Source organism: Pelmatolapia mariae, linkage group LG7, assembly GCF_036321145.2.
Source record: "Pelmatolapia mariae isolate MD_Pm_ZW linkage group LG7, Pm_UMD_F_2, whole genome shotgun sequence".
NCBI lineage: Eukaryota > Metazoa > Chordata > Actinopteri > Cichliformes > Cichlidae > Pelmatolapia > Pelmatolapia mariae.
This window is the reverse complement of record NC_086233.1, coordinates 57,376,984-57,398,527: the sequence shown is the minus strand read 5'-3', so window position 1 is coordinate 57,398,527 and position 21,544 is coordinate 57,376,984. Positions and strand designations below refer to the sequence as shown.

General features: G+C 41.4%; 2 protein-coding genes across 3 annotated transcripts; one reads left to right on the top strand and one right to left on the bottom strand.

Annotated features, from left to right (window-relative positions):
• Window positions 1–685: 685 nt before the first annotated feature.
• On the top strand, window positions 686–13,783 carry LOC134631526 (cocaine esterase-like). The gene is made up of 13 exons (XM_063479936.1): window positions 686–979; window positions 8,765–8,957; window positions 9,037–9,178; window positions 9,470–9,603; window positions 9,730–9,883; window positions 9,969–10,073; window positions 10,181–10,279; window positions 10,437–10,580; window positions 10,666–10,749; window positions 10,842–10,989; window positions 11,083–11,232; window positions 11,349–11,421; window positions 11,494–13,783. Exons 1-13 carry the CDS (start codon window positions 904–906, stop codon window positions 11,678–11,680), a joined length of 1,689 nt encoding a protein of 562 aa, XP_063336006.1. The 5' UTR covers window positions 686–903; the 3' UTR covers window positions 11,681–13,783.
• fbxo31 (F-box protein 31) lies at window positions 13,692–20,288 on the bottom strand. Of its 2 annotated transcripts, XM_063479938.2 has the most exons (10): window positions 19,780–20,203; window positions 18,268–18,339; window positions 17,681–17,767; window positions 17,220–17,296; window positions 16,941–17,108; window positions 16,734–16,808; window positions 16,507–16,616; window positions 16,227–16,380; window positions 14,134–14,501; window positions 13,692–13,926 (listed from the first exon to the last, which is right to left on the bottom strand). In XM_063479938.2, the coding sequence occupies exons 1-10, from the start codon at window positions 20,201–20,203 to the stop codon at window positions 13,704–13,706; spliced, it is 1,758 nt and encodes a 585-aa protein (XP_063336008.1). In that variant the 3' UTR covers window positions 13,692–13,703. The 2 variants fall into 2 exon arrangements, with proteins under 2 accessions (XP_063336008.1, XP_063336007.1); XM_063479937.2 differs by lacking the exon at window positions 17,681–17,767 and having other exon boundaries at window positions 19,780–20,288.
• Between the last annotated feature and the right edge of the window lie 1,256 nt (window positions 20,289–21,544).

Below are 21,544 nucleotides of genomic sequence, written 5' to 3'. Positions count from 1 at the left end.
CATCTTTGCACCTATCCTACTCATATTACCTATATAGGAGTGGATGTTTCTTTTATACAGCACAGTGATTGTGCTAGTGATTAACATTAAGCACTATGATTGTTGAATGGTGATGCAGGCAGGTTGCCTGTTAGGCATTACCTCTACTAACAGTGTTTGTATTTTATGTGTATTTTTGATAAAATTGTCTGGCACGAAATATATTTCAGTAGTCCATTTGAGAAATCTGAGCAGTTGTTTAGCTATGGGGCTTGTATGTGTATTTCTAGTGTTACCTGATAATTTAGCTTTTCATCCTCTAAAATATGTTAATTTTTTTGGTTGGTATTGGTACTAATTTAAAAAAAATATACCTCAAACGTGCACTATGAAAAATGTCTGAATATTTCTGTGTTGGCTGTCATGTCTTTTCTGTACATATTTTATATATTTTATAGCACATTTAAACAGCAGAAGTTGACCCAAAGTGTTTTAAAGACCGGCACATTTACATTACAATGTATTTACGTGAAAAACTGAAGATGTGTTTCAAAATTTGGCAAACGGATAATGATTCGCTGCTCTCGTCTACATAACCTCACTTTATTGGTTAAAAGTATCGGTATTGATACAGCTCAATCTGCCTCCACGCGTCTGCTTTTGGATACTGCTTCCCTCAACACGCAGCAGTCTGCGTAACCTACAGGCAACGACACTGACTGACTTGACAGCAGTGGGACAGACAGTTTGCTGTACTTTGATCGCTTTTTGCTGTGCCTTAAAATCAGAGCAATCCCGTCACACCCCGCAGGACACAGTACATGCGCTTACAAGGAGACTGCTTCATGTGAGGAAGTCCTACTTCTCTTGGCTTTTCTCTCACTTTTTGCACAATCGTGTGTCGTAATCTGCCCCAAGACCACCATGACGTGCCATGCCAGGCAGACTTTTTGCTCTCTAATGTCCGTTTTATTTCTCTGTGTTGCTGCGGACCTGAACGGTGAGTAAGAGGAAACACTTCTTTGAACAACATTGACATTCGTGCCTTTGCGTTTACTCATTTATACTATCGACCTTTTTTGCTCATAAATACCTCTATGAAAAGTGATTACCCTCGCAGTAACAAACAAACATAGATATTCTTTATTGATCCAGGTAGTAAAAATCTACTAATCTTAAATGGAAGAAGTGAGATTTTTTTTCTGTCGATTAAAATTGGTGGAATCACTTGACACCCTGCACGTTATATTAAGTCTTAAATTACATGGAGAAAGCTTTGCATGAGGAAGGACTGCCTCTGCTGGTACTTTTCTTACTTTTTGCAAAGTCGCCGATTATTGTAATGTGTAGCAAGGCCACAATGAAGTCCAGTGCAAAGCAGAATTTCTGGTTTTCAATGTCCGTTTTTTTCTCTGTGTTGCTACACACCTGAGAGGTAAGTTGAAGTGAAACGCTTCTATGAACAATGACATCTGTGCCCGTGTTTGTAGCCTGGGAAATGATTAGCCACACAGGACACAATTACTGGGATTCTTAATGTGAAGTTTTATTATCAATGACGACTGAATAAACAAAAATGTCCTTTGACCTTTACTTTTGTCAAACAGCGGCCATATGGACTTGTACTGAACATCGACAGCATGAGAGGTAACATGGCAAAGTAACAGAATAACCGATTAAACAAAGATGCGCCGATACAATACGAGGAATAAAGGAAATGAAATAAAATACAAAACACAAAAATACGGCAGTGGCCTCTGTGGTATATTGTAATAAGCAGCAGTTATTACTACCTCCCACGTTAAGCTGCCAGCAACCCACGTTAAGCTGGCAGTTGGAGCAACGCTGCATAAAGACATAACATGGTGTCAGAAGTGGGCAGGATCGTGTGAACAGAGACCGACCGCGACGTGAGTAAGCTAGCTGTGGATTAGCTAACGGTGGACGGTGCTAACGGCATGGAGCAATTCAGGCCACCATCGCCGCTACTGCTCACCGGCAATTTATCTGAGACCTGGCGCAGGTGGGAACAAAGATTCAGACTGTATATGACTGCTACGGGTGCGCTGGAGAAAGATGAAAAGGTTAAAACAGCCATTCTTCTCCACACTATCGGCGAGGAGGCGCTTGAAGTGTATAACACACTCACTGTAACCCCGGCCGGAGACGCGCTAGCTATGGAGGACATTCTGAAAGCGTTTAAGGAATACTGTAGTCCACGAAAGAACGTTGTTTTTGAGCGCCATACATTCTGGTCATACCCAATGTCAGCAGGTGTAACAGTGGACAGATATGTCACAGAACTCCGTCAGAAAAGTAAAAGTTGCGAGTTTGGGGTCAATGAAGATGACATGATCAGGGACAAATTGGTGTTCAGCATAAATGATACAAGACTAAAAGAGAGATTACTTCGTGACAACGACCTCACACTGCGCAAGACGATAGAAATATGCAGATCAGCAGAGGTGGCCAAGTCACAGATTCAGGCTATGCAGTCAACAACTGCAGCCCAAGACACGTCAGTAGATGCATTAAGGAAAACGCCAGGATACATTAAATCAGGACACAGTAAAAATAAACCGAGCAACGACAAGCAAACGGCTTGTTACAAATGCGGCAACAAACACGCGCCCCGACAGTGTCCAGCCTATGGGGCAACATGCCAGAGGTGTGGAAGAAATAACCATTTTTCAAAAGTGTGCAGAGCGGGCGCAGAGAAAAGTAGAAGTTACAAGAAAACAAAGGCTGTTAATAACATTGAGACTGATGGGGACTCACTGTACATTGGTATGGTGTGCAGTGACAAGCACAAAACTGGAAGGTGGCATGAAAGTGTAACAATCGGGGATGTATCAGTCACCTTCAAGTTAGACACAGGCGCGGACGCAAATGTGCTCCCCAGATCGGTTTACAACAAGTTACCAGGGATGCCTCGGTTACAGCCCACAAAGACTGCACTCATAGCTTTTGGTGGAGCCCGCATACGTGTAGATGGTGTGGTGTCTCTTGAGTGTGATGCAAGGAAGCACAAGGCTGTGTTTGATTTCCTTGTATCAGACCATGCAGATAAACCGATCCTAGGTGGGCAAGCTTGTGAGGAGCTGCATCTGGTGAAGCGAGTTGAAGCCCTTGCCATACCATCCACTATACCGAAACTAGCCAAGCCACCTTCTACCAAGGAGGAGCTTGTGGAGATGTATGCTGATGTGTTCACAGGCTTGGGTGAGTTCCCTGGAGTCCACCACATACACACTGACGCAAACGCAACACCTGTGATTCATGCATGCAGGAACGTGCCCCTCTCCATAATGGGCCCGCTGAAGCAGACGCTACAGGACTTACAGAACAGAGATGTCATAACGCCTGTCAATGAGCCTACAGATTGGGTCAACAGTCTTGTCGCCACACAGAAGAAGAACGGAACACTAAGGGTGTGTTTGGACCCTTGTGATCTGAACCAAGCAGTTAAACGCCAGCACTACTCCATTCCCACACACGAGGACGTTCGAAGCAAGCTAGCAGGAAAATCCATCTTCACCATATTGGATGAAAAAGACGGATACTGGCAGATCAAGCTGGACGAGCCGTCATCGAAGCTGTGTACCTTTAATACACCTTGGGGCCGGTATCGCTTCCTCCGGCTCCCATTCGGGATCAAATCCGCCAGCGAGGTTTTTCAACAAAAGAATTGTGAGACTTTCGGCGACATCCCTGGTGTATTTATCATTGCAGATGATATGATAATTGCAGCTACATCAGAGCACGAACACGATGAGATCCTGCAGAAGGTCATGGAGAAAGCAAGAGCAGCTAACGTGAAGTTTAACAAGGACAAAATTCAGTTCAAAGTCGACACGGTGAAATACATGGGCCATATCATCACAGCAGCTGGGCAGAAAGCAGATGCTTCAAAGATCAAAGCTATTGTCGACATGCCGACTCCAGAAGACAAACAAAGCCTTCAGCGTCTGCTGGGAATGACGAAGTTTTTGGCACAGTACATTCAAAATGAAGCATCACTCACAGCACCTTTAAGACAGCTACTCAAAAAAGACACAGCGTGGCAGTGGCAGCCACACCACACAGCAGCGCTACAGATGCTCAAGGCGACGCTCACACAAGCACCAGTGTTGAGATTTTATGACTACAGGAAACCCTTAACATTGCAGGCCGATTCTTCAAAAGATGGGCTGGGCGCATGCCTATTACAAGAAGGGCAACCTGTGTGCTATGCGTCACGAGCACTCACAGACACGGAAAAAAGGTATGCACAAATAGAAAAGGAGCTGCTGGCCATTGTGTTTGCCACTAAACGATTCCACCAGTATGTCTATGGAAGACCAGTGACCGTGCAGTCTGACCACAAACCCCTGGAGGCGATAATGCGTAAGCCGCTATGCAAGGCACCAGCAAGGTTACAAGGAATGCTGCTGCAACTACAGAGATATGATCTCGCCGTCACATACACCCCCGGCAAAGACATGTTCATAGCCGATGCACTTTCACGAGCCACAACCACCAGTGACAATGAAAATGTGAGTGAAAACACAAATGAAGAAAGAGTTGTGTATGCTCTGGAGGCCACAGCAGCGTTAAGTGAAAAAACACTGAGTAACCTGAGAACGGCAGTTGCAGCAGATAGCGTGCTACAAGCTGTGCGTGAAAGGCACCTCAACGGATGGCCAGCCAGAAGGAAGAGTTTAGACAGAACACTCCACAGCTACTGACCTATGAGAAACAACATCAGTATCCACGATGACATTATTATGATAGGGGACAAGATTGTAATACCCCAAAGCTTCAGACAAGTTATCCTGGAGAAGTTGCATTTCGCTCACCAAGGTGTACAGCGCACAAAAGCCAGAGCAAGAAGAGTACTGTACTGGCCGGGCATGTCACACGATATAGAGACTATGCTTGAGAAGTGTGAACAATGCCAGCAAATGCAGCCAAAGAACCAGGCCGAGCCGCTTATCCCACATCAGATTCCAGAGCTGCCATGGATGAAAATCGGAGCAGACATCTTCGAACTGAACGGTCAGCCATATCTTATGTTAGTTGACTATTTATCCAAATACCCAGAAGTTCTGAACTTACCCGACAAAACGGCACACTCTGTGATTCAGAAGATGAAATCAGTCTTCGCAAGACACGGAATCCCCAAAGAGATAGTGAGCGATCATGTTCCATTTGCCAGCTACGAGATGAGATCGTTTGCAGCATCCTGGGAGATAAAGCTAACTTTCTCCAGTCCTGGCTTTCCCTCGTCAAATGGAATGGCGGAGCGAGCCATAAAGACTGTTAAACATGCACTTAAAAAAGCGGCGCGAACTGGAACAGATACACATCTAGTGCTGTTATCTCTGAGGAACACCCCAGCCACAGGACTGAGAGTGTCACCTGCACAAATGTTGATGGGACGGGTTCTCCGCAGCACATTGCCATGCGCCAGTGCTGTGTTGAGACAGTCAACCCCACAGAACATTCACGTTAAAGTGCGTGGACTGCAGTCAAAGCGGAAATACCACTTTGATCAGCATGCAAGACCACTGCCTGTTTTGACCTCAGGCGATACTGTGCACATGCAAACACGGCGCGGTTGGGAGCCAGCTGTTGTGGCACATCGGCGAGAGGAACCACGCTCCTACACTGTGCAAACACCAGAGGGTGAGTTGCTCAAGAGGAACAGGAGACATCTGAGGAAAATACACCCCAGTCTGTTTAAGGACACATCCATGGACCCAGATGATCTGTCTGTCCACACCCAGGAGACAGTTGCGCCACCAGCATGTGACACCCCACAACACCCTCGTCCTGCAAGTATGGACAATACACCCACATGCTACACACGCAGTGGCCGAGCAATAATACGCCCTGCCAGGTATAGAGACTAAGTGATTTGGAAATTTACAGTCGCTCTACCCTGTACCTGAGTTGTTTTGTACAAGTCAGATAACTGTCTTGTTTGAAAGGAGCGTAATATGTCATGTTTCATATGTTCATTTTGACATGTCTCATCCAATTCGTCACGTATTCGCCTGTTTCAAAACTTTACACTGACATGTATTTGCATTGTTCAAGTGATAGGCAATTCAAGGTGTGCTTGACCTAATGTTCCAAGAATATAATATTGATAATGTTCCTACGGTTTAAAGGGTGCATTCATGTTACAAGATATTGGAGTTAAGAGGTAGTATCTTTATCTCGGAAAGGAATAATGTGGTATATTGTAATAAGCAGCAGTTATTACTACCTCCCACCCATAGGTGGCACTCTGTGTATTGTATTCGGTTGAATGGGTGTTCGTAGTAAAAAGATCTGACCTCCACCATTGCCTCGTCTCAGTCCTCTGTACTTTATCAAAGTTGGCCTTGGCCGCAACCCACGTTAAGCTGGCAGTTGGAGCAACGCTGCATAAAGACATAACAGCCTCTGTCTGTGCAGAACAAAATACAAAGAGCTAAATCACACTAGGCTCCTTTAAAAAAATGTGGAAGTGTTACATACATTTTTATAAACAATTACATTCCACAGCAATCTCAGCTCACTTGGAATACTGGAGCACACAGACGATCTCGCAACTTATCCCTTGCATGCAGAAAATGGCTGCTCCACGCTGCACATACAGGTCCTTTGCATCATACATTTCAGAAATACATCATCTTGTTAAAATACTGACGTTTTACCACTGCACTACAATTATACCGATATGTTTCAGCGAGAAACTGGTTCACCCGAAAGACAAAACTCCAAAACACAGACTTAACAACGTGGTGTATGCTGTACAGTGCAGCGAGGAATGCCCAGACCTCTACATTGGAGAGACCAAACAGCCACTTTACAAGCGCATGGCACAACATAGAAGAGCCACCTCCACGGGACAAGACTCAGCAGTCCATCTGCATCTTAAGGATAAAGGTCACTCTTTCGAGGATGCCAATGTTCACATTTTGGACAGAGAGGACAGATGGTTTGAAAGAGGAGTGAAAGAGGCCATCTATGTCCACTGTGAGCGACCATCTTTGAACAGAGGCGGTGGTTTACGACACCAACTGTCTGCCATCTATAATCCAGTTTTGAGCTCCCTCCCCAGACGCCTTAATGCCCACTCACATCTTGGGCCATCTGACCTCAGGAATTCACATGACAAGGTGGGGCCAGGTTTAACAATGAGCACACCCGAAACCCTGGCTGATTAGGTCCCACACCCACTTTCACACCTTGGCTCATGTGATTAGAGGATCACCAGGGGGTCCTTTGTCCCTCTTTGGGGGGACACTCCCACTTGGTTTAAATCTGGGACTCTCGGCCATTTGACCTTAGAACTGAAGAAGCTTCTCGGATGAGAGGTGAAACGTCTTCAAGCAACTTTAAGAAGTCCAGACGCTTTTCTTTGCAAACTCCTTTGACTTCAACGAGTTATGTGCATATTTAACAATTTCTTACCAACAATTCAACTCCTTCACAACATTCCCGTTCCACATCCACAACAAAAAAAGTAAACAGGAAGTCCCAAGATGCATTTCTTGTTGCAGTTAACCCTTAAGCACTCCCCCCCCCCCCCACCCCCACAATATGCAACTACACAAACCTATAAAATTAACAGCTTCAAGTAGGGATGGGTATTGAAAACCGGTTCTTGTTGAGAACCGGTTCCCACTGTTTCAATTCCTTGGAATTGTTTGGCATTTTTGCAAACGATTCCCTTATCGATTCCAGTCGCCCCGAATGACGTCACCGCGTTGCGGAGTGTTGCATTTAGGTGACCATGATGAGAGAGACAGACAGAGTCTGGCTGGCTCAGATGCTGGCAGTTCTCGCTGCAGTCTACCGGTAGCGTCTCCTTTCAGGCCAGAATGTCACCGAGCAGTGACTAAGTTTGTGGTAAAAGGCATTTGCCACACCAGATGGCCCCGATTTTCGGTAAGTGAATGTGTTTAATTGTAGGCAGGGAGATTACTGGATATTCTTGTGTAATTGCTACAGAATAATTTATGTTATACTTTGTTATTGCTACAGAAGAATATTTATTTTATTTTACATTTACAATTTTTTCCGCGGGGACCCTGTGACACCCCATCGAAGAGCCATAGGCTGTGGATCTCTTAAGATCTCACTGTTGGGTTTGTAAGGCCATGTTACTCCGAAATTTCTATCTTGTTCAAAGAGAAGATATAAAACAAAGTTCTAAGCTATTCGACCTTAGTGTTCTCCTTTTTAAAAAAAAAAAAAAAAGGAATCGATAAGAGAATCGATAAAGAATCGAATCGTTATACAGAATCGAAAATGGAATCGGAATCGTGAAAATCTTATCAATACCCATCCCTAGCTTCAAGTGCACACAACATGCAGATAACAAAAGAAATAGCACAAGCAATAACATTAAATTACCCAATAACATTCTTGTCTTACCATACATGGAAACAAAGAAACAACATTTTAAGACCCCTTTTTGAACCTTAAATGGATATTTGTTTAACTGAAATGGAAAATATTATTATTAATCTACCACTTGGCTACATGTTTATCTCTGGACCGTGCACCTCCAGCTGTATGTCCATGACTGGATCAAGGACACACATGGTTTATATTAACTGACTCTAGTATTTCATTACTGATCTTCACATAGCTGGGTGACTGTAATTTGATGGAAGCTACAAATAAATAAGCACTTCTTTTTTTCTGCTTATTGCATCTATAAGTATTTTTGAAATCTGAAATATTAGATTTCATAAATCATGAAGCTTTATGTTATGATTCTCACTGATTTCTAATATCCTGACAGCACCTGTAGTCCACACAAAGCTCGGGAGCCTGAAAGGTGAGTATGTGAGTGTGAAAGGGAAGGAGACTGGCGTCCATGCCTACCTGGGTGTCCCATTTGCCAAACCACCCCTCGGCCCTTCCTTGAGACTGGCTCCACCTCAGCCTGTAGAAGGATGGGAAGGAGTAAGAGATGCCACTAAACAGCCACCAATGTAAGAAACATTTGCTTCAGTTGTTGTAAAACACAGTTTGAAAAACATCCAGCATTTATTAAATGTTTTTATTTTTCAGGTGCATACAACCTGAACGATTTGCTTTGGCTCTGCTTGATAAACTCGGTTTCTTGTTGGCTGATATCCCAGACATTTCTGAAGACTGTCTTTACCTCAACATTTACACTCCTGCAAAACGAGCTAATGATGCCAAGCTCCCAGTAAGAACCTTTTGCTATAGGTTTTGAGCCTTGCTGGTTATTGCTGAAGAAATTTTCAGTGACAGTTGGTTTCCTTTTAAGGATTTTCATATGACAAAAAAACACCCCCTTTTAGAGCCAGTTGCAATGGGTTTGCCTTTATACCCAAATATTTTTTGTTTAATTTATCTTAAACATTAATTTAATACTTATTAATTGAGACTCATGTAGTGTGCTTAGCAGGCACAAAAATTGCTTTGATGGAAAGATAAGAATGAAGAATCAAAAATAATCTTTGATTATTTTTTCCAGGTCATGGTCTGGATCCATGGTGGAGGCCTGTCAGTAGGATCAGCTTCAACATATGATGGATCTGCCCTGGCTGCTTACCAGGACATGGTTGTGGTTCTGATCCAGTATCGCTTGGGACTTCTGGGGTTTCTCAGGTAAATAAACTCAAGTTACCAAATTAGAACATACTGTTGTTCTGTTCTTTTCCATTTTCAAAGACGGCTCATCTTCACCAACTCTAAATGTAGCTTAGTATGCCATTCAACTCATTGTTTTATCAGCACCGGAGATGAGCACATTTCAGGGAACTTTGGCCTGCTCGATCAGATTGAAGCTCTCAGGTGGATCCAGCAGCACATTCACAGCTTTGGAGGAGACCCAGGATTAGTTACCATATTTGGAGAGTCTGCTGGTGGAGTGAGCGTGTCCCTTCTGGTAAGAATTTACAGTTAGAGGAAATTTATATAAACTTTTGCTGTGGAAACCAACCTTTAATATGTGTTCTTACTTAAATTACCAGCTCCTGTCACCACTGTCTGAAGGGCTGTTTCATCATGCAATTGCTGAGAGTGGCACAGCTGCTATGGATTTACTTGTGGAAAATGATCCTCTACCAAAGGCACAGGTTTATTATCCATGTTCTCATTCTGTGGGATGTTAATCATTTTTCATTGTACAACAGTAAGAATAATACAATAGGTTTGCTTTTCTAAATTGATATCTTTCCACCAGGAGGTTGCAAATGCATCTGGCTGCAGCCTTGAAAGCACAAAGACATTTGCTGATTGCATACGAAGCCTTGATATTGATACCATAGTGGATTTTACCAAGGTAAATTACTGGGTGGAAACCTGATGTGGATTTCTGATTGGCTGAACAGTCTCATGATGTCTCTTAAATAACTCAAGGGAACTATTTTTACTTATTTACTTATCTTTGACTGTTTTATGTTATTGGAATTTTTACTTTTGTGCATTTTATTCACAAGGACCGACGTTTAAGATGTCCTATAAATGTTGATGGGCATTTCCTGACAAAACCTGTGGATGAGCTGTTTCATAAGCATGAACTCCTCACTGTACCATTCATGATGGGTGTCAATAATGATGAAGCGGGATGGATGCTAAAAAATGTAAGTGCCCATCAAAATTTGATATCTTATTTTTGTTTAAACTGGCAATGTTAAGTGCAGCTGTGGGTTTTTTTCTTTCTTTTAGTTATTCATTAGTGTTCCACAAAATTGGGCAGAAGGAATGGATCGGGAACAAGTCATAAATGCAATGGCCTTCTTCTATCCCAATGTAAAGCACAAACTGTCTGATATCACAAAATGAACCCAACCCGCTCATCCTGCTCAAGCATCTTTCACTGATGTGCTGCTTTTTTCCTTAAGCCTAAAGATGCATTCATCAAAAATTTGATAACTGACGAATATATTGGAAACGGTGCCGACCGTGTGAAAAACCGAGATGGGTTCTCTGAGGTTACTGCAGATATTATATTCAATATTCCAGTCATTAAAACTGCTAATGCTCACAGAGGTAACTTTTATAGATTAATGCACATTTATCTAGAAACAATTATTTCATATTTACCGCCCTTACTAAGTGTGACACCTGTTTGTCTAATTCTAGAAGCGGGTGCCCCTGTATACCTGTATGAGTACCAGCATTCCTTGAAAATGGTGCAGAAAAGAAGACCGAGCTTTGTTGGGAGTGACCATACAGATGAAATTTTTACAGTGCTGGGATTTTGCTTCACAACTACCCACGTTAAACTGCCTCGTGAGTGAAACCTAAAAAGTTTAATCTTAGCATAGAGATATTTGGGTTGTTATTTTTGGGGGGGTTTTGGGGTGGGGGGGTGGAGTGCAGGATTTTTTACAAGATTATCATTTTAGATCCATGCCTTGAGGAGGAGGAAGAGTTGAGCAGAACCATGATGAGTTACTGGGGCAACTTTGCTCGCACAGGGTAAGCTTACATATTTTCGTATACTGGGAGATAATACCACATACCACATTGTTATATTGTGTATGCGTGTAGGTCTCCTAATGGGCACGACCTTGTCCACTGGCCAAAGTATGAAGCAGATGAAAAGTACCTGGCGATTGGTTTAAAAAAGCAGGTAACTGCTCAGCACCTGAAGAAGGAGCGTTTTGTCTTCCTGACTCAGACCGTCCCAGAGAAGATCAAACAGCATGAGGAAAATGCAGAACGCAGCGAGCTGTAGAAAACTCACATCTGGTCTCTGTTACGTCGGTTTTTGATATCATTACCAAATAATAAAATACATAAATTAATCACTTGTGGCTTAATTGCCTGCCTTTCCATTCTACATTCACACAAAACTCATACTAGCCAGTAAACTATGGTTAATAGTAGATGTGCGATTCAGTTCTGCTGCTTGTAATCAGGGTTTAAAATGTTTTAATTAATTCAATTCATTTTTATAGCGCCAAATCAGAACAACAGTTTTCTCAAGGTGCTTTATAATGCAAAGTAAATGCCTTACAATAATCAGATGGCCAGATGATCCCCTTTTGAGCAAGCACCTTATTGACAGTGGAAAGGAAAATCCCTTTTAACAGGAAGAAACCTCTGGCAGAACAATGGCTCAGGCAGGGGTGACTATTTGCTGGATCGGCTGGGGGTGAGAGTAGATGACAATACACATGTAAAACATTGTGAAATAAACAGATGTGACAAACTGGTTCTTTTCATTTTTTTTTTCCTTTTTTGTTTATTTATTACTGAGAAGAGCGCTTAAGCTGAAAAGCTCCCTGAAGTCTGATGTGAGCAGTTCAATAGGTCAAACTTAGTTTTCCACAAATTCAGGCATATGGCATTGAAAACAGTACAAAGCAACACTTTTAAAAGGCAAATCATTCAAACAGCTGGGTTCACAGAGAAAATAACGTAACAAACAAATACACTAAAATTGAGATGAATTTAATGGAGTGACAAAAAGGAAACAAAACAAGGCTTTAGCAGATATCTATTTTTTGCAAATATTAGTAAAGCTGCAGTCTGATATAAAAGTGCTGGCCAGTGGTTTTCAAATGATTCAATATATTGCCCAGAAAAGTGCACTTGGAGTAGGAAAGCTACTGGGCATCACCATCAGGCCATAATGAGACATACAGACACTTACTTGGTACTGTGCTGTTAGATCGTATAATGTTCAGCTACTAGGTCTAGAATTTTAAACAACTGGGAAACCTGTAGGGAATAGCTTTGCAGGTATAAAGCCAGGCAAACACTGTGTCAGCCATTTAAACGAACAACAAACTCAATACATTTCAAAGGTAAGTGAAGCTTCAGTTTCATACCATAGTTACAGAAGCACAAACTGTCTAACGCTGATACTTTGAATAAATCCAGATTATGTATTTGTTATCGTTGTCACATTACAATTCCTTTTTCCATCTTACGTAATAATTCAGGTGTGGTGATATTAAGTATGTCTGATGTTGCTGAAAGACATAAACGTCTGACCAAAGCTGGCTGATGTAAGTACTGTGTTTGATAAGATGGCGGGTCAACAGTTAGAAAATTGCCCGGTTGTAAAACATATTCAGCAATTCTATTTGACACCATACAATGAATGAAACTTAAAACATGTTTGTTGTACTTAATACTCGTCTGTCCTTGTGTCACTAATGTCGGGCAAAGAGAAAAACACCTGAGATGCTGTCTTTTCTAAAGTCTGGATGTCTCTAAAGTAAAGGAAAAAACAGAAAAAAGGCATGCTGCTTTATTGAAAACAAAACAGGTTCAGATAGTGGTTATGAGTGTAAATAAATGCAGCATGCAGTTTAATATGTTGGGCACTGAACTCAGTATAATACTATTATATAGTAGAATACATTGGACGCCTTTGTCTTCTTCAAGCACTGCCAAGTACAGACATCGATTTAGAATCAGAGGCACATACAGTTTGATCTATAATAAATGGTGTCATTCCTTTGTTGTTTTTTTTGTCCTACGGGGAATAAATAAATAAATTTGTGACCTGTTATCATGCTGCACTGGAGGATTAAGGTCATACGTTAGGTGAGGACAAACAGTGACACGTGTAGCCTTTCAAAGAGCTTGGATTGGAACAAGCTAAAGTTAGATGGTAACATCCAATGCCTTTCAAACTCTTAAGTTAATCATGGTAGTAACGTTGCCAGCAGAAGACAGAGGTGTAATTGTGTAAAATGGTTGTTATGATGCCTATTACTGTGGGAGGAGACTTAAAGCTTGGTGCATCAGGATGTCCAGGACTGCATGTTGCGCAGCATGGCCTCAAATCGCTCCAAGTTGGGGGCATGAGCGTGAGGTAAGTTGTCCGTCAGGCGACTGTACAGACTGAAAGACTTCAACTCCAGCCAGATGAAACCAAACCGGTCCTTATCAAACAGCACAAAGAGCCCCGGGGTGCGCTCCGGACTTGTAAAGCCATGCCCAGCAATCAGGCCTGTCCCATAGAAGCTGAAGGAGAGATACATTTTGTTACATATATTGACTGGTTCATAAACGCACACTATGCACAGGATATTACAAGCAATAGTGAAGACCAGTATTTTCCTTCATTGATGAATGAATTGTGACCATTACTTAATATCATCGCCCTTTATGGTAAATGCCTTTCAAAATATTTTGAATTATGTAACAAAAGCCTCTTAGCCAATTCCTCACCATTTTCTGCAGGTGCGAGGGTACTCCTCGTTGCGAGCCATGACCCCCATAGGCAAGACAAAAGGCTGCGTTTCAGGATTGGTTCTGCTACTGTGACTAGAGTCACAGCTGTCTGAACAAGCACCGTGATCTGACTCCATCTCCTCTGCTGCGCTGGAACCACCACAGGCCCCTTCAGCTGCACATCTACCTGTGGCAGAAGTGCCATTTTCCTTTTGTTCCTGCTCCCTCTGTACTTCCTCATGCACTCCCATTACTAGCCGTGACAGCTCCTCAATGTTACACTGTTGCTCCAAGTCTGGGAGGACCACAGGCCGACACAGGTCAACATCCAGTGTGAGCTGCCCTGCAGGAACATTGGGATCTCCCTGCAGGAAACCGTAAAATCAGAGTATGCACCATGAGTAGATTTACATGCAATTTAAATCCACAGTCTTGAAAAAGAAAAAACAATTTTCAGTTCTAAGGTTTTATGAATCACAACATAATTGGGAAACAATAGAATAGAATAGAATTCAACTTTATTCTCATTGCACATGTCACAGGTACAAGGCAACGAAATGCAGTTTGCATCCATCCAGAAGTGCTTTAGCCATAATATAGATATATAAACAAAAAACACCTAGTCTTAACCAGGTCCGAATGTTATTTAAAGACTATCTCAGATTAACAATACCACATGATACCATTACACAGCATCTTATTTATTTAACAAAAAAAATTGCCAAAATACAGAAGCGGCGTGTGAAAAAGTAAGTGGACCCCATGATTCAACAGAAACCAATGTTAGCAGCAATAACTTCAAGCTATTGCTTCTAACTGACTTATGTATGACAACTCATACCCTGGATATGCTGAATGTGTTTGCTGAAACTGGTGCTGTGCATTATGGCCAAACAGGGTATTGGGCCTCATTTACTACAGTGCGCATGCACAAATCTGTGCGTAAATTGTGCACACGAATGTTTCAGGCACAAATCTGTGATTTTAGAAAATTTTTGTGCCTGAATTTGTTGGTACTTTAGGAATAAATTTAGAAGTCCCTCTGACCATGCACTGCACCTAAGGAATTTAAACAAAGGTCTTTAAAATGCATACTACTACTAGTGATACTAATAATAACAATAACACTCATAGTTATTATTAATATTGCCTTTTGGTCAGACACAAAGTGCTCAGAATTACAAAAAAGGGATGTAAAGAAAACAAAATGCTATCACTAAGGAAAAGCACAGCCACCGTTCGGAGGAAACTCATTTCCGCTGTTCATATCCTTTCAGTCACTACCCAAAGTTCATGACCCTAGGTGACGGTGAGGGTGAGAACTTATGAGAGAGAAAGTTTTTTTTGCGCATGGCAAAAACATTTCCACACAAATATAAGTAAGTGAGGCCCACTGTTGCAGAAGTCTTGTGGTTTGTTCAAATTATACTTTGGAGACCTAAGCTGTGCTGCCATGTTCTTTTTAGAGAGAAGAGGCAATCTCCTGTCACCCCTTGCAAACAAGCCATCAGAATCAGAATTAGAATCAGAGCCATACTTGTTAAGTCATTTTCTAGTTGTGCTGTAATGTTTTTTAACATTCAACATGCTAACCAAAGCATGCAGTGTCTGAGATGTAGCTCTTGGGTTTCTTGCAGTTTTTCTGAGTACTGCAGGGTCTGATCTTAGGGTAAATTTGCTGGGATGTCCACTCCTGCAAAGATTTGTTGTCTTCAACTTCTGAATAATCTCTCTTATTACAGAATGATGGACTTGAAATTGTTTGGAAATGGCTTATGTTACTTTGCAGATTGCTGCTCACACTCACTGGTGATCAGTTAATCAAGTGCTTTTAATTAGCAGCACGTGGTTACTACTTACTGTCTTAATTGCTACAAAAGCATTAAGGGTGCACTTCATTTTTCACACACTTCCAGAATTTTGTCTTAGTTTTCATTAAATAGATAAAAGACACGGTGTAACATGTTACATCTTGTTGCTCATCTAAGAATGCATGAACAGACTTTGAGAGATTTTAAGCTGCAGGGCCCACATTTAAGAATCACTTTCATTTAAAATGAGTACAACCACTAATAATGATTATTACTTACAGTGAGTTTGGTTGCTCTTGCAGACATTCCATGGAAACTAAGCATGACAATCTCCAAGCCATGACTACCATAGGTGCCTTTGAAAAGGCCTGGCTGCAGCAGATCAGAGGGCTTTGCAGGTGGCAGGTAGATCCTTCGGTATGTCAAGCAGTTACTGTCATAGGAAAATAGATGAAAGCACACAGGTTTATTTAGGCAAATTACAATCATCATTTTAACATGGAAGTACAACAGAGAAAATGCACGTAAGCAAAAAAAAAAATGAATGAAAAATGCATACTCATATTGACTAGTATAAATGAACTTCATTAGGATTAGCTCCTGCATGTGCTCATGAAATATTTCTTCCAGTGTCCTCCCCCATTCTTCCTCCAACCATGTCCTGAACTCCTGCACAGACACACACATCATAAAAAGTTGATAACAGTCCCTGAATTTCACCATCATCAGCATGCATGGGCTTTAAAAGATAACATACACTTCAGGTAGTAAAGGTATTTGACCCACCTCCTGTCTGCCTCCTGGCATGCGGTGATGGTCAGTCTGGTTACACTTTGTTGAAAATTCATCCTTCTTTACTGTCTAAATATAAAAGAATATAAGACATATAAGAGAATTACATACTTTGATAAGATATTAAACTCAAACTAACATCATCTATTTGTGTCAAGAAAGACAGTATCACCCCGCTTTTTCAAATGTGTAAACCCTTACCTGTATGTCTCCTTTGTGAGGACCTTTGTGTCCATACATGCACTCCACAGTGGCCTTGTTGCTCTCCATCATGTGGATCCGGAAGAGTGGGCGCCTTCTCATGGGGTCCTCCACGCGGGGGTCGTGAGGTGGCAAATACATCCAGCCAATGATGAACAAACCATCCACCTGAATGAAAAATATTTAGAAGAATTTACCTGCACTACCTAAATTATATGTTCCTTTATACCAATATTTACTATATGTAGCAGTTTTGTGCAAAAGAGGAAAACTACCTACCACAACATTGAGCAATCCACCATAAGGGCCAATGTCAGGCTGCCATAGGCCCAAAATATGCCTGTATGGGTGAAGTACTGTAAAACAAGACCATAATAACACACCATGCAAATCATTATGTGCACTGCTTCACTTGAGGTTTAACATTAACTCACTGTCTGGTTGACAAAAACAAACAAACATCAGTAGATGTTAAAAAACACTCAACTTTTTGTTTATGAGCCAAAGGGAAGAAATGTGTAAACTGTCTGTCAATCAAGTTTCTGAACCACACACAGCACACCTGTCTTCCCATTTCATTTTCAATATTCACACAAGAAGCTCAGGGGATGTTTTTTTAATAACCATAACGCAGACTACATTGCAAAGCTATGACTGTGGCTTGCAGATTAAGTCAATAAAAGTGACCCCACACGTAACCCATCATGCTGCAGCCTCCACTTAGAGGCCCATGTACATACAGTGTGTGTACACGTCTCTATAGTCCATGTGCTCGTAGTCCGGGAGGAGCTTCATAAAGCGCCCAGACTTCACTCGTGGGTTGACACCTGCACGGGCATAACACAGGCATGTGTAGAGCAGCTGCGGGCCAGGGCGGGCTCAGTCCAAATGCAGCGCTCTAATGAATGCAGCAATGTGCCAAATCAATTCATCCAAAACCCAGTAGTTTTTGCTGCCAGTTTGCTTCCTATGTTTGGTGGAAGCTGGTATTAAAAAAATAAATAAATGTTGCTCCAAATTTCTGCTGATATACAACATTTTAAAACCTATACCATGAGAAGTTTAAGTGGGACATTTTATATATATATATCTGCCAGATTTTTTTCCTTTTTGAACCAGTAAATATTAAATGCATCAAAATATGAGTGTCTGTTTACAGAATAACCTAAATGAGCAGGAATGAACCTGCTTCACTAAATCGATAAATAGATGAGCTTAGTTCGAATTTAATATGTTATCAAAGTATTTAATTCTCTTATATGTCTTATATTGTGTTATATTTAGACAAAGAAGGATGAATATGTGACATGAGAGCTGAGAAACTAACGTTTAACATAGAGATCCTGGCTAGTCACTCCCCGTGCTTCCACCTTCCTCAGATCCTCCTTCATGCCAAACTCTGCAAGGAAAAAAAACAAGACAAAACAAAACTTAGTTTGATCAAGACTTTGATTATAAAGATAATCACACTTATAATTAATGTGATGAAAAACCTTAGTATTTATCTAATTGAGAAAAAGCGGTGAGGTGAGAACAATTCAGATATTCCCGGTGTCATTTCCCCTTTAAATTGAGATCAGCTAAATAAAGACTTTATATGGCAAAGTTAAACCCCAGTCATCAGACACAGACCTGACCAGATCTGACTTGCACAAATTCTCAGGCACACAGAGCCAAAAGCATGAGCAACAGTTTCAACAGAAATCCAAAAATAAGAAAATGAAAATGCTTTTGGAGATTGCTCTGATTTCTAAATTCTGTTTGTACTAAAGAGAGATCTAATTAGAGTAAGACCTTAAAAGAGAATGTGTGTATGTGTGTAGTAAAAGTACTAGTGGTGGCATCTGTTGCTGATATTAATTGCTCTTATTGAGCAGTAAGTAATGTCTCTCAGGGCCACTGAAATGACGACTTGCTTATAAAGCGCTTTCCAAAAGTCATCATGTTACTGTCTTTGATGCTGTTCAGACATGTTTATTCTCTTTGTTATTCTCTGCCAGACATTTAAGAAAATGTCTCCTAGTTTAAACAGCTGGTATTCTGAATGTGTGTCAAGTCAGGACTAGAAGGTTATCTCACGTGCTGATGTTTTGAAATTCCAACACTCATGTTTCATCTAAGACTTAATTTGGCTAATACTGATGCACTAGTATATTGCATTTTCCTAGTTAATAGATTGGTAATGCATCCAAAAAAAATGACAGAAAATAATAAATACTTATTGCACAAATATGTTTAAGTGGCTCATTTTTTACCTAATCAGCCAACTGATTTAAAAGGGCTATTTTATAATTTGCAATTTTCTAATCATTTGCAATTGGCTATTATTGTCCATTTATTTTTAAACTTTGCACGTTGCATGTTTCAAAACACTGACAATGAGCTGGGAAACCCGGAAGTGGATCTTCAGATCTACCAATTTATGCTCGTCATGATTACATAGACTGTGAGTGAACCGCCTTTGTTGAACCCTGTCATCTGCAGTCACCTAAGATAATCGCAGAGGGCTTGGTCAGGGCCTGCATCAAAAGTCTAAACAGCTACACAGAATGGCTGACATGGCCCTAACGAGAGTCACAAGCCTTGGTCTATTCTTAAGCAGCTGTGCTTACAGAGCCAGCAGCTGGGTTATGGTGGGGTAATTTCCTTCACATTTCCCGCAGAGATCAATTGAAATGCTTTTAAGGGAACTCATTTCCGCGAAATTAGCTGATACATAAATTCTTACGACAAGGAAGAAGCTCGGACACTCTGATCAGAGACCTGAACTTTATATATCGGTCTTACGTTATCGCTCTATGTTTAAATTATAATAAACGACCAGGGCTGCTACATTTACCTTCAATGCATCGCCTTCTCCAGATGGTTTCCGTCTTGAGGAGTTGTCTGAATTTCTTGCAAACGAGGGCAACATTTGATAGAGTTGTTCCGGGAAGCAAGGAGAATATTTCCACTAAAAGCTCCGGTGGTAATTCCGCTAAGGACTGGGGGTGTGGAGGTCCCGTGCTCGTGCGATCCAGAAAGCCCCCTGTGTTGACACGACCGCTGCCATATTCGTAAGCGTCACTCGGCCCTGCAGTGGCTGCTACGCCGCGCTCTGGGCCTCCGCAAGCACCTGCGTCGAATCTCCCTTTGCCCACGATCTGCTCCTCTTCCTCCTCGTCCATGTCGGAATCGCTGCCTTGATCCTGCTGGTTATGCCTCTGTCGCCTTCGGCACCTCCGAGACTGACCAACTCCGCAGAGCCTGGCACAAACAGCCATCCGTAGTTACCAAACAGGCAACATTACATCACTACAACACATCCATCAGCTGCAGTGTGCCTGAGCCTTCCCCGTCCTCGCGAGCATGGGCAAAGGCATTTCATCTGACGTCACAATGTTCCCGTACAGTGCGTAGTTTGTTGCTTTTGAACATAAACCGACGATAGTGTGCAGTATCTCCTGCAGTTACGCAAGTTTATGAGGGTAGCCTATGCCTGAAAGACAATGCTCTCTGTAACCGCTTACTACCACAGGGTTTAAAGGTCACGGATCAGCTCGTGTCACACAGCTGCAGAGTTTGCAGCGACGTGGTCCTGTTTAAGTTAGGAGAAAAGCTTAGAAAGTCACCCTCTAAAAGATCAGTTTACTGTTATTTAAAATAGTAACATTAGTCTTTATTAAATGCTTTCATTCAAAATAAGCATTAACCCTTGCAGAATAATATCCAAATTGATAGCCAATAATTGCATTTTAACATTTATGTTTTAGGTTGCATATTTGTCGAGGTGGGAGGTGTTTTTGTTCTCTGTGCAACATGCACTCAACTAGGGATCAAACAGCAATCTTTATAAGACAGGCATTGCTAAACCAAGACCTATTTCTAGTGCTAATTTAACATTGATTACTTGTTATTTTACTAAGGTTTTGTAAATCACAATATTTTCTGTGAGTTAGTTTATGTAAAGCAGTTATGTACAATGTGTTGTTCACACTCCTGAATGAAAAAGATACAAAATTAACTATTTCTGTCCAGTTAAATTCGAATCACTAAGATTTCTATTTTATTTCTTTTTCTCACTTTTCCCCAGCTCACTTCATATCCTCGCCAATGATTGCCTTTTGAGTTATTTTTTCCTTTGCTCATTTTTCTGTCAAACATTATTTAAGGACTGCCCTTCCTTTCACTCACTAGCACTTTTCATCTTCACACGGGGTGTCAGTTTTGATTTAGCCGTCCATTTGTATCAGGGTAAAAGAAATTTCTATTATTTACCAGTCAAATGCTACCCTGAATTCCAAAAACTGAAATTTTAATCTTCTTGCACCTTAAGCAGTTTCCACTTTTGAGTGGAAGGGGAATGTTTAGTCAGAATGTTTTCCATAGTTGTCCTTTTTTCACATTAATATATAGCAGGAACCAGTCTGCTACAGGCAGATTAACATATTATTAAAAATACTCTTATAGATGAGAGAGAGACCTAACAGGGATCACATGAATCACCAGTTTCCATGCAGCAAATGCATTTGAATGTTATCTGTACCATTCACATATTACTGCGATCCAAGATCACATGGACTTTGAACTTGGGAGCTAGAAGACCAGCTACTACGCAATCCACT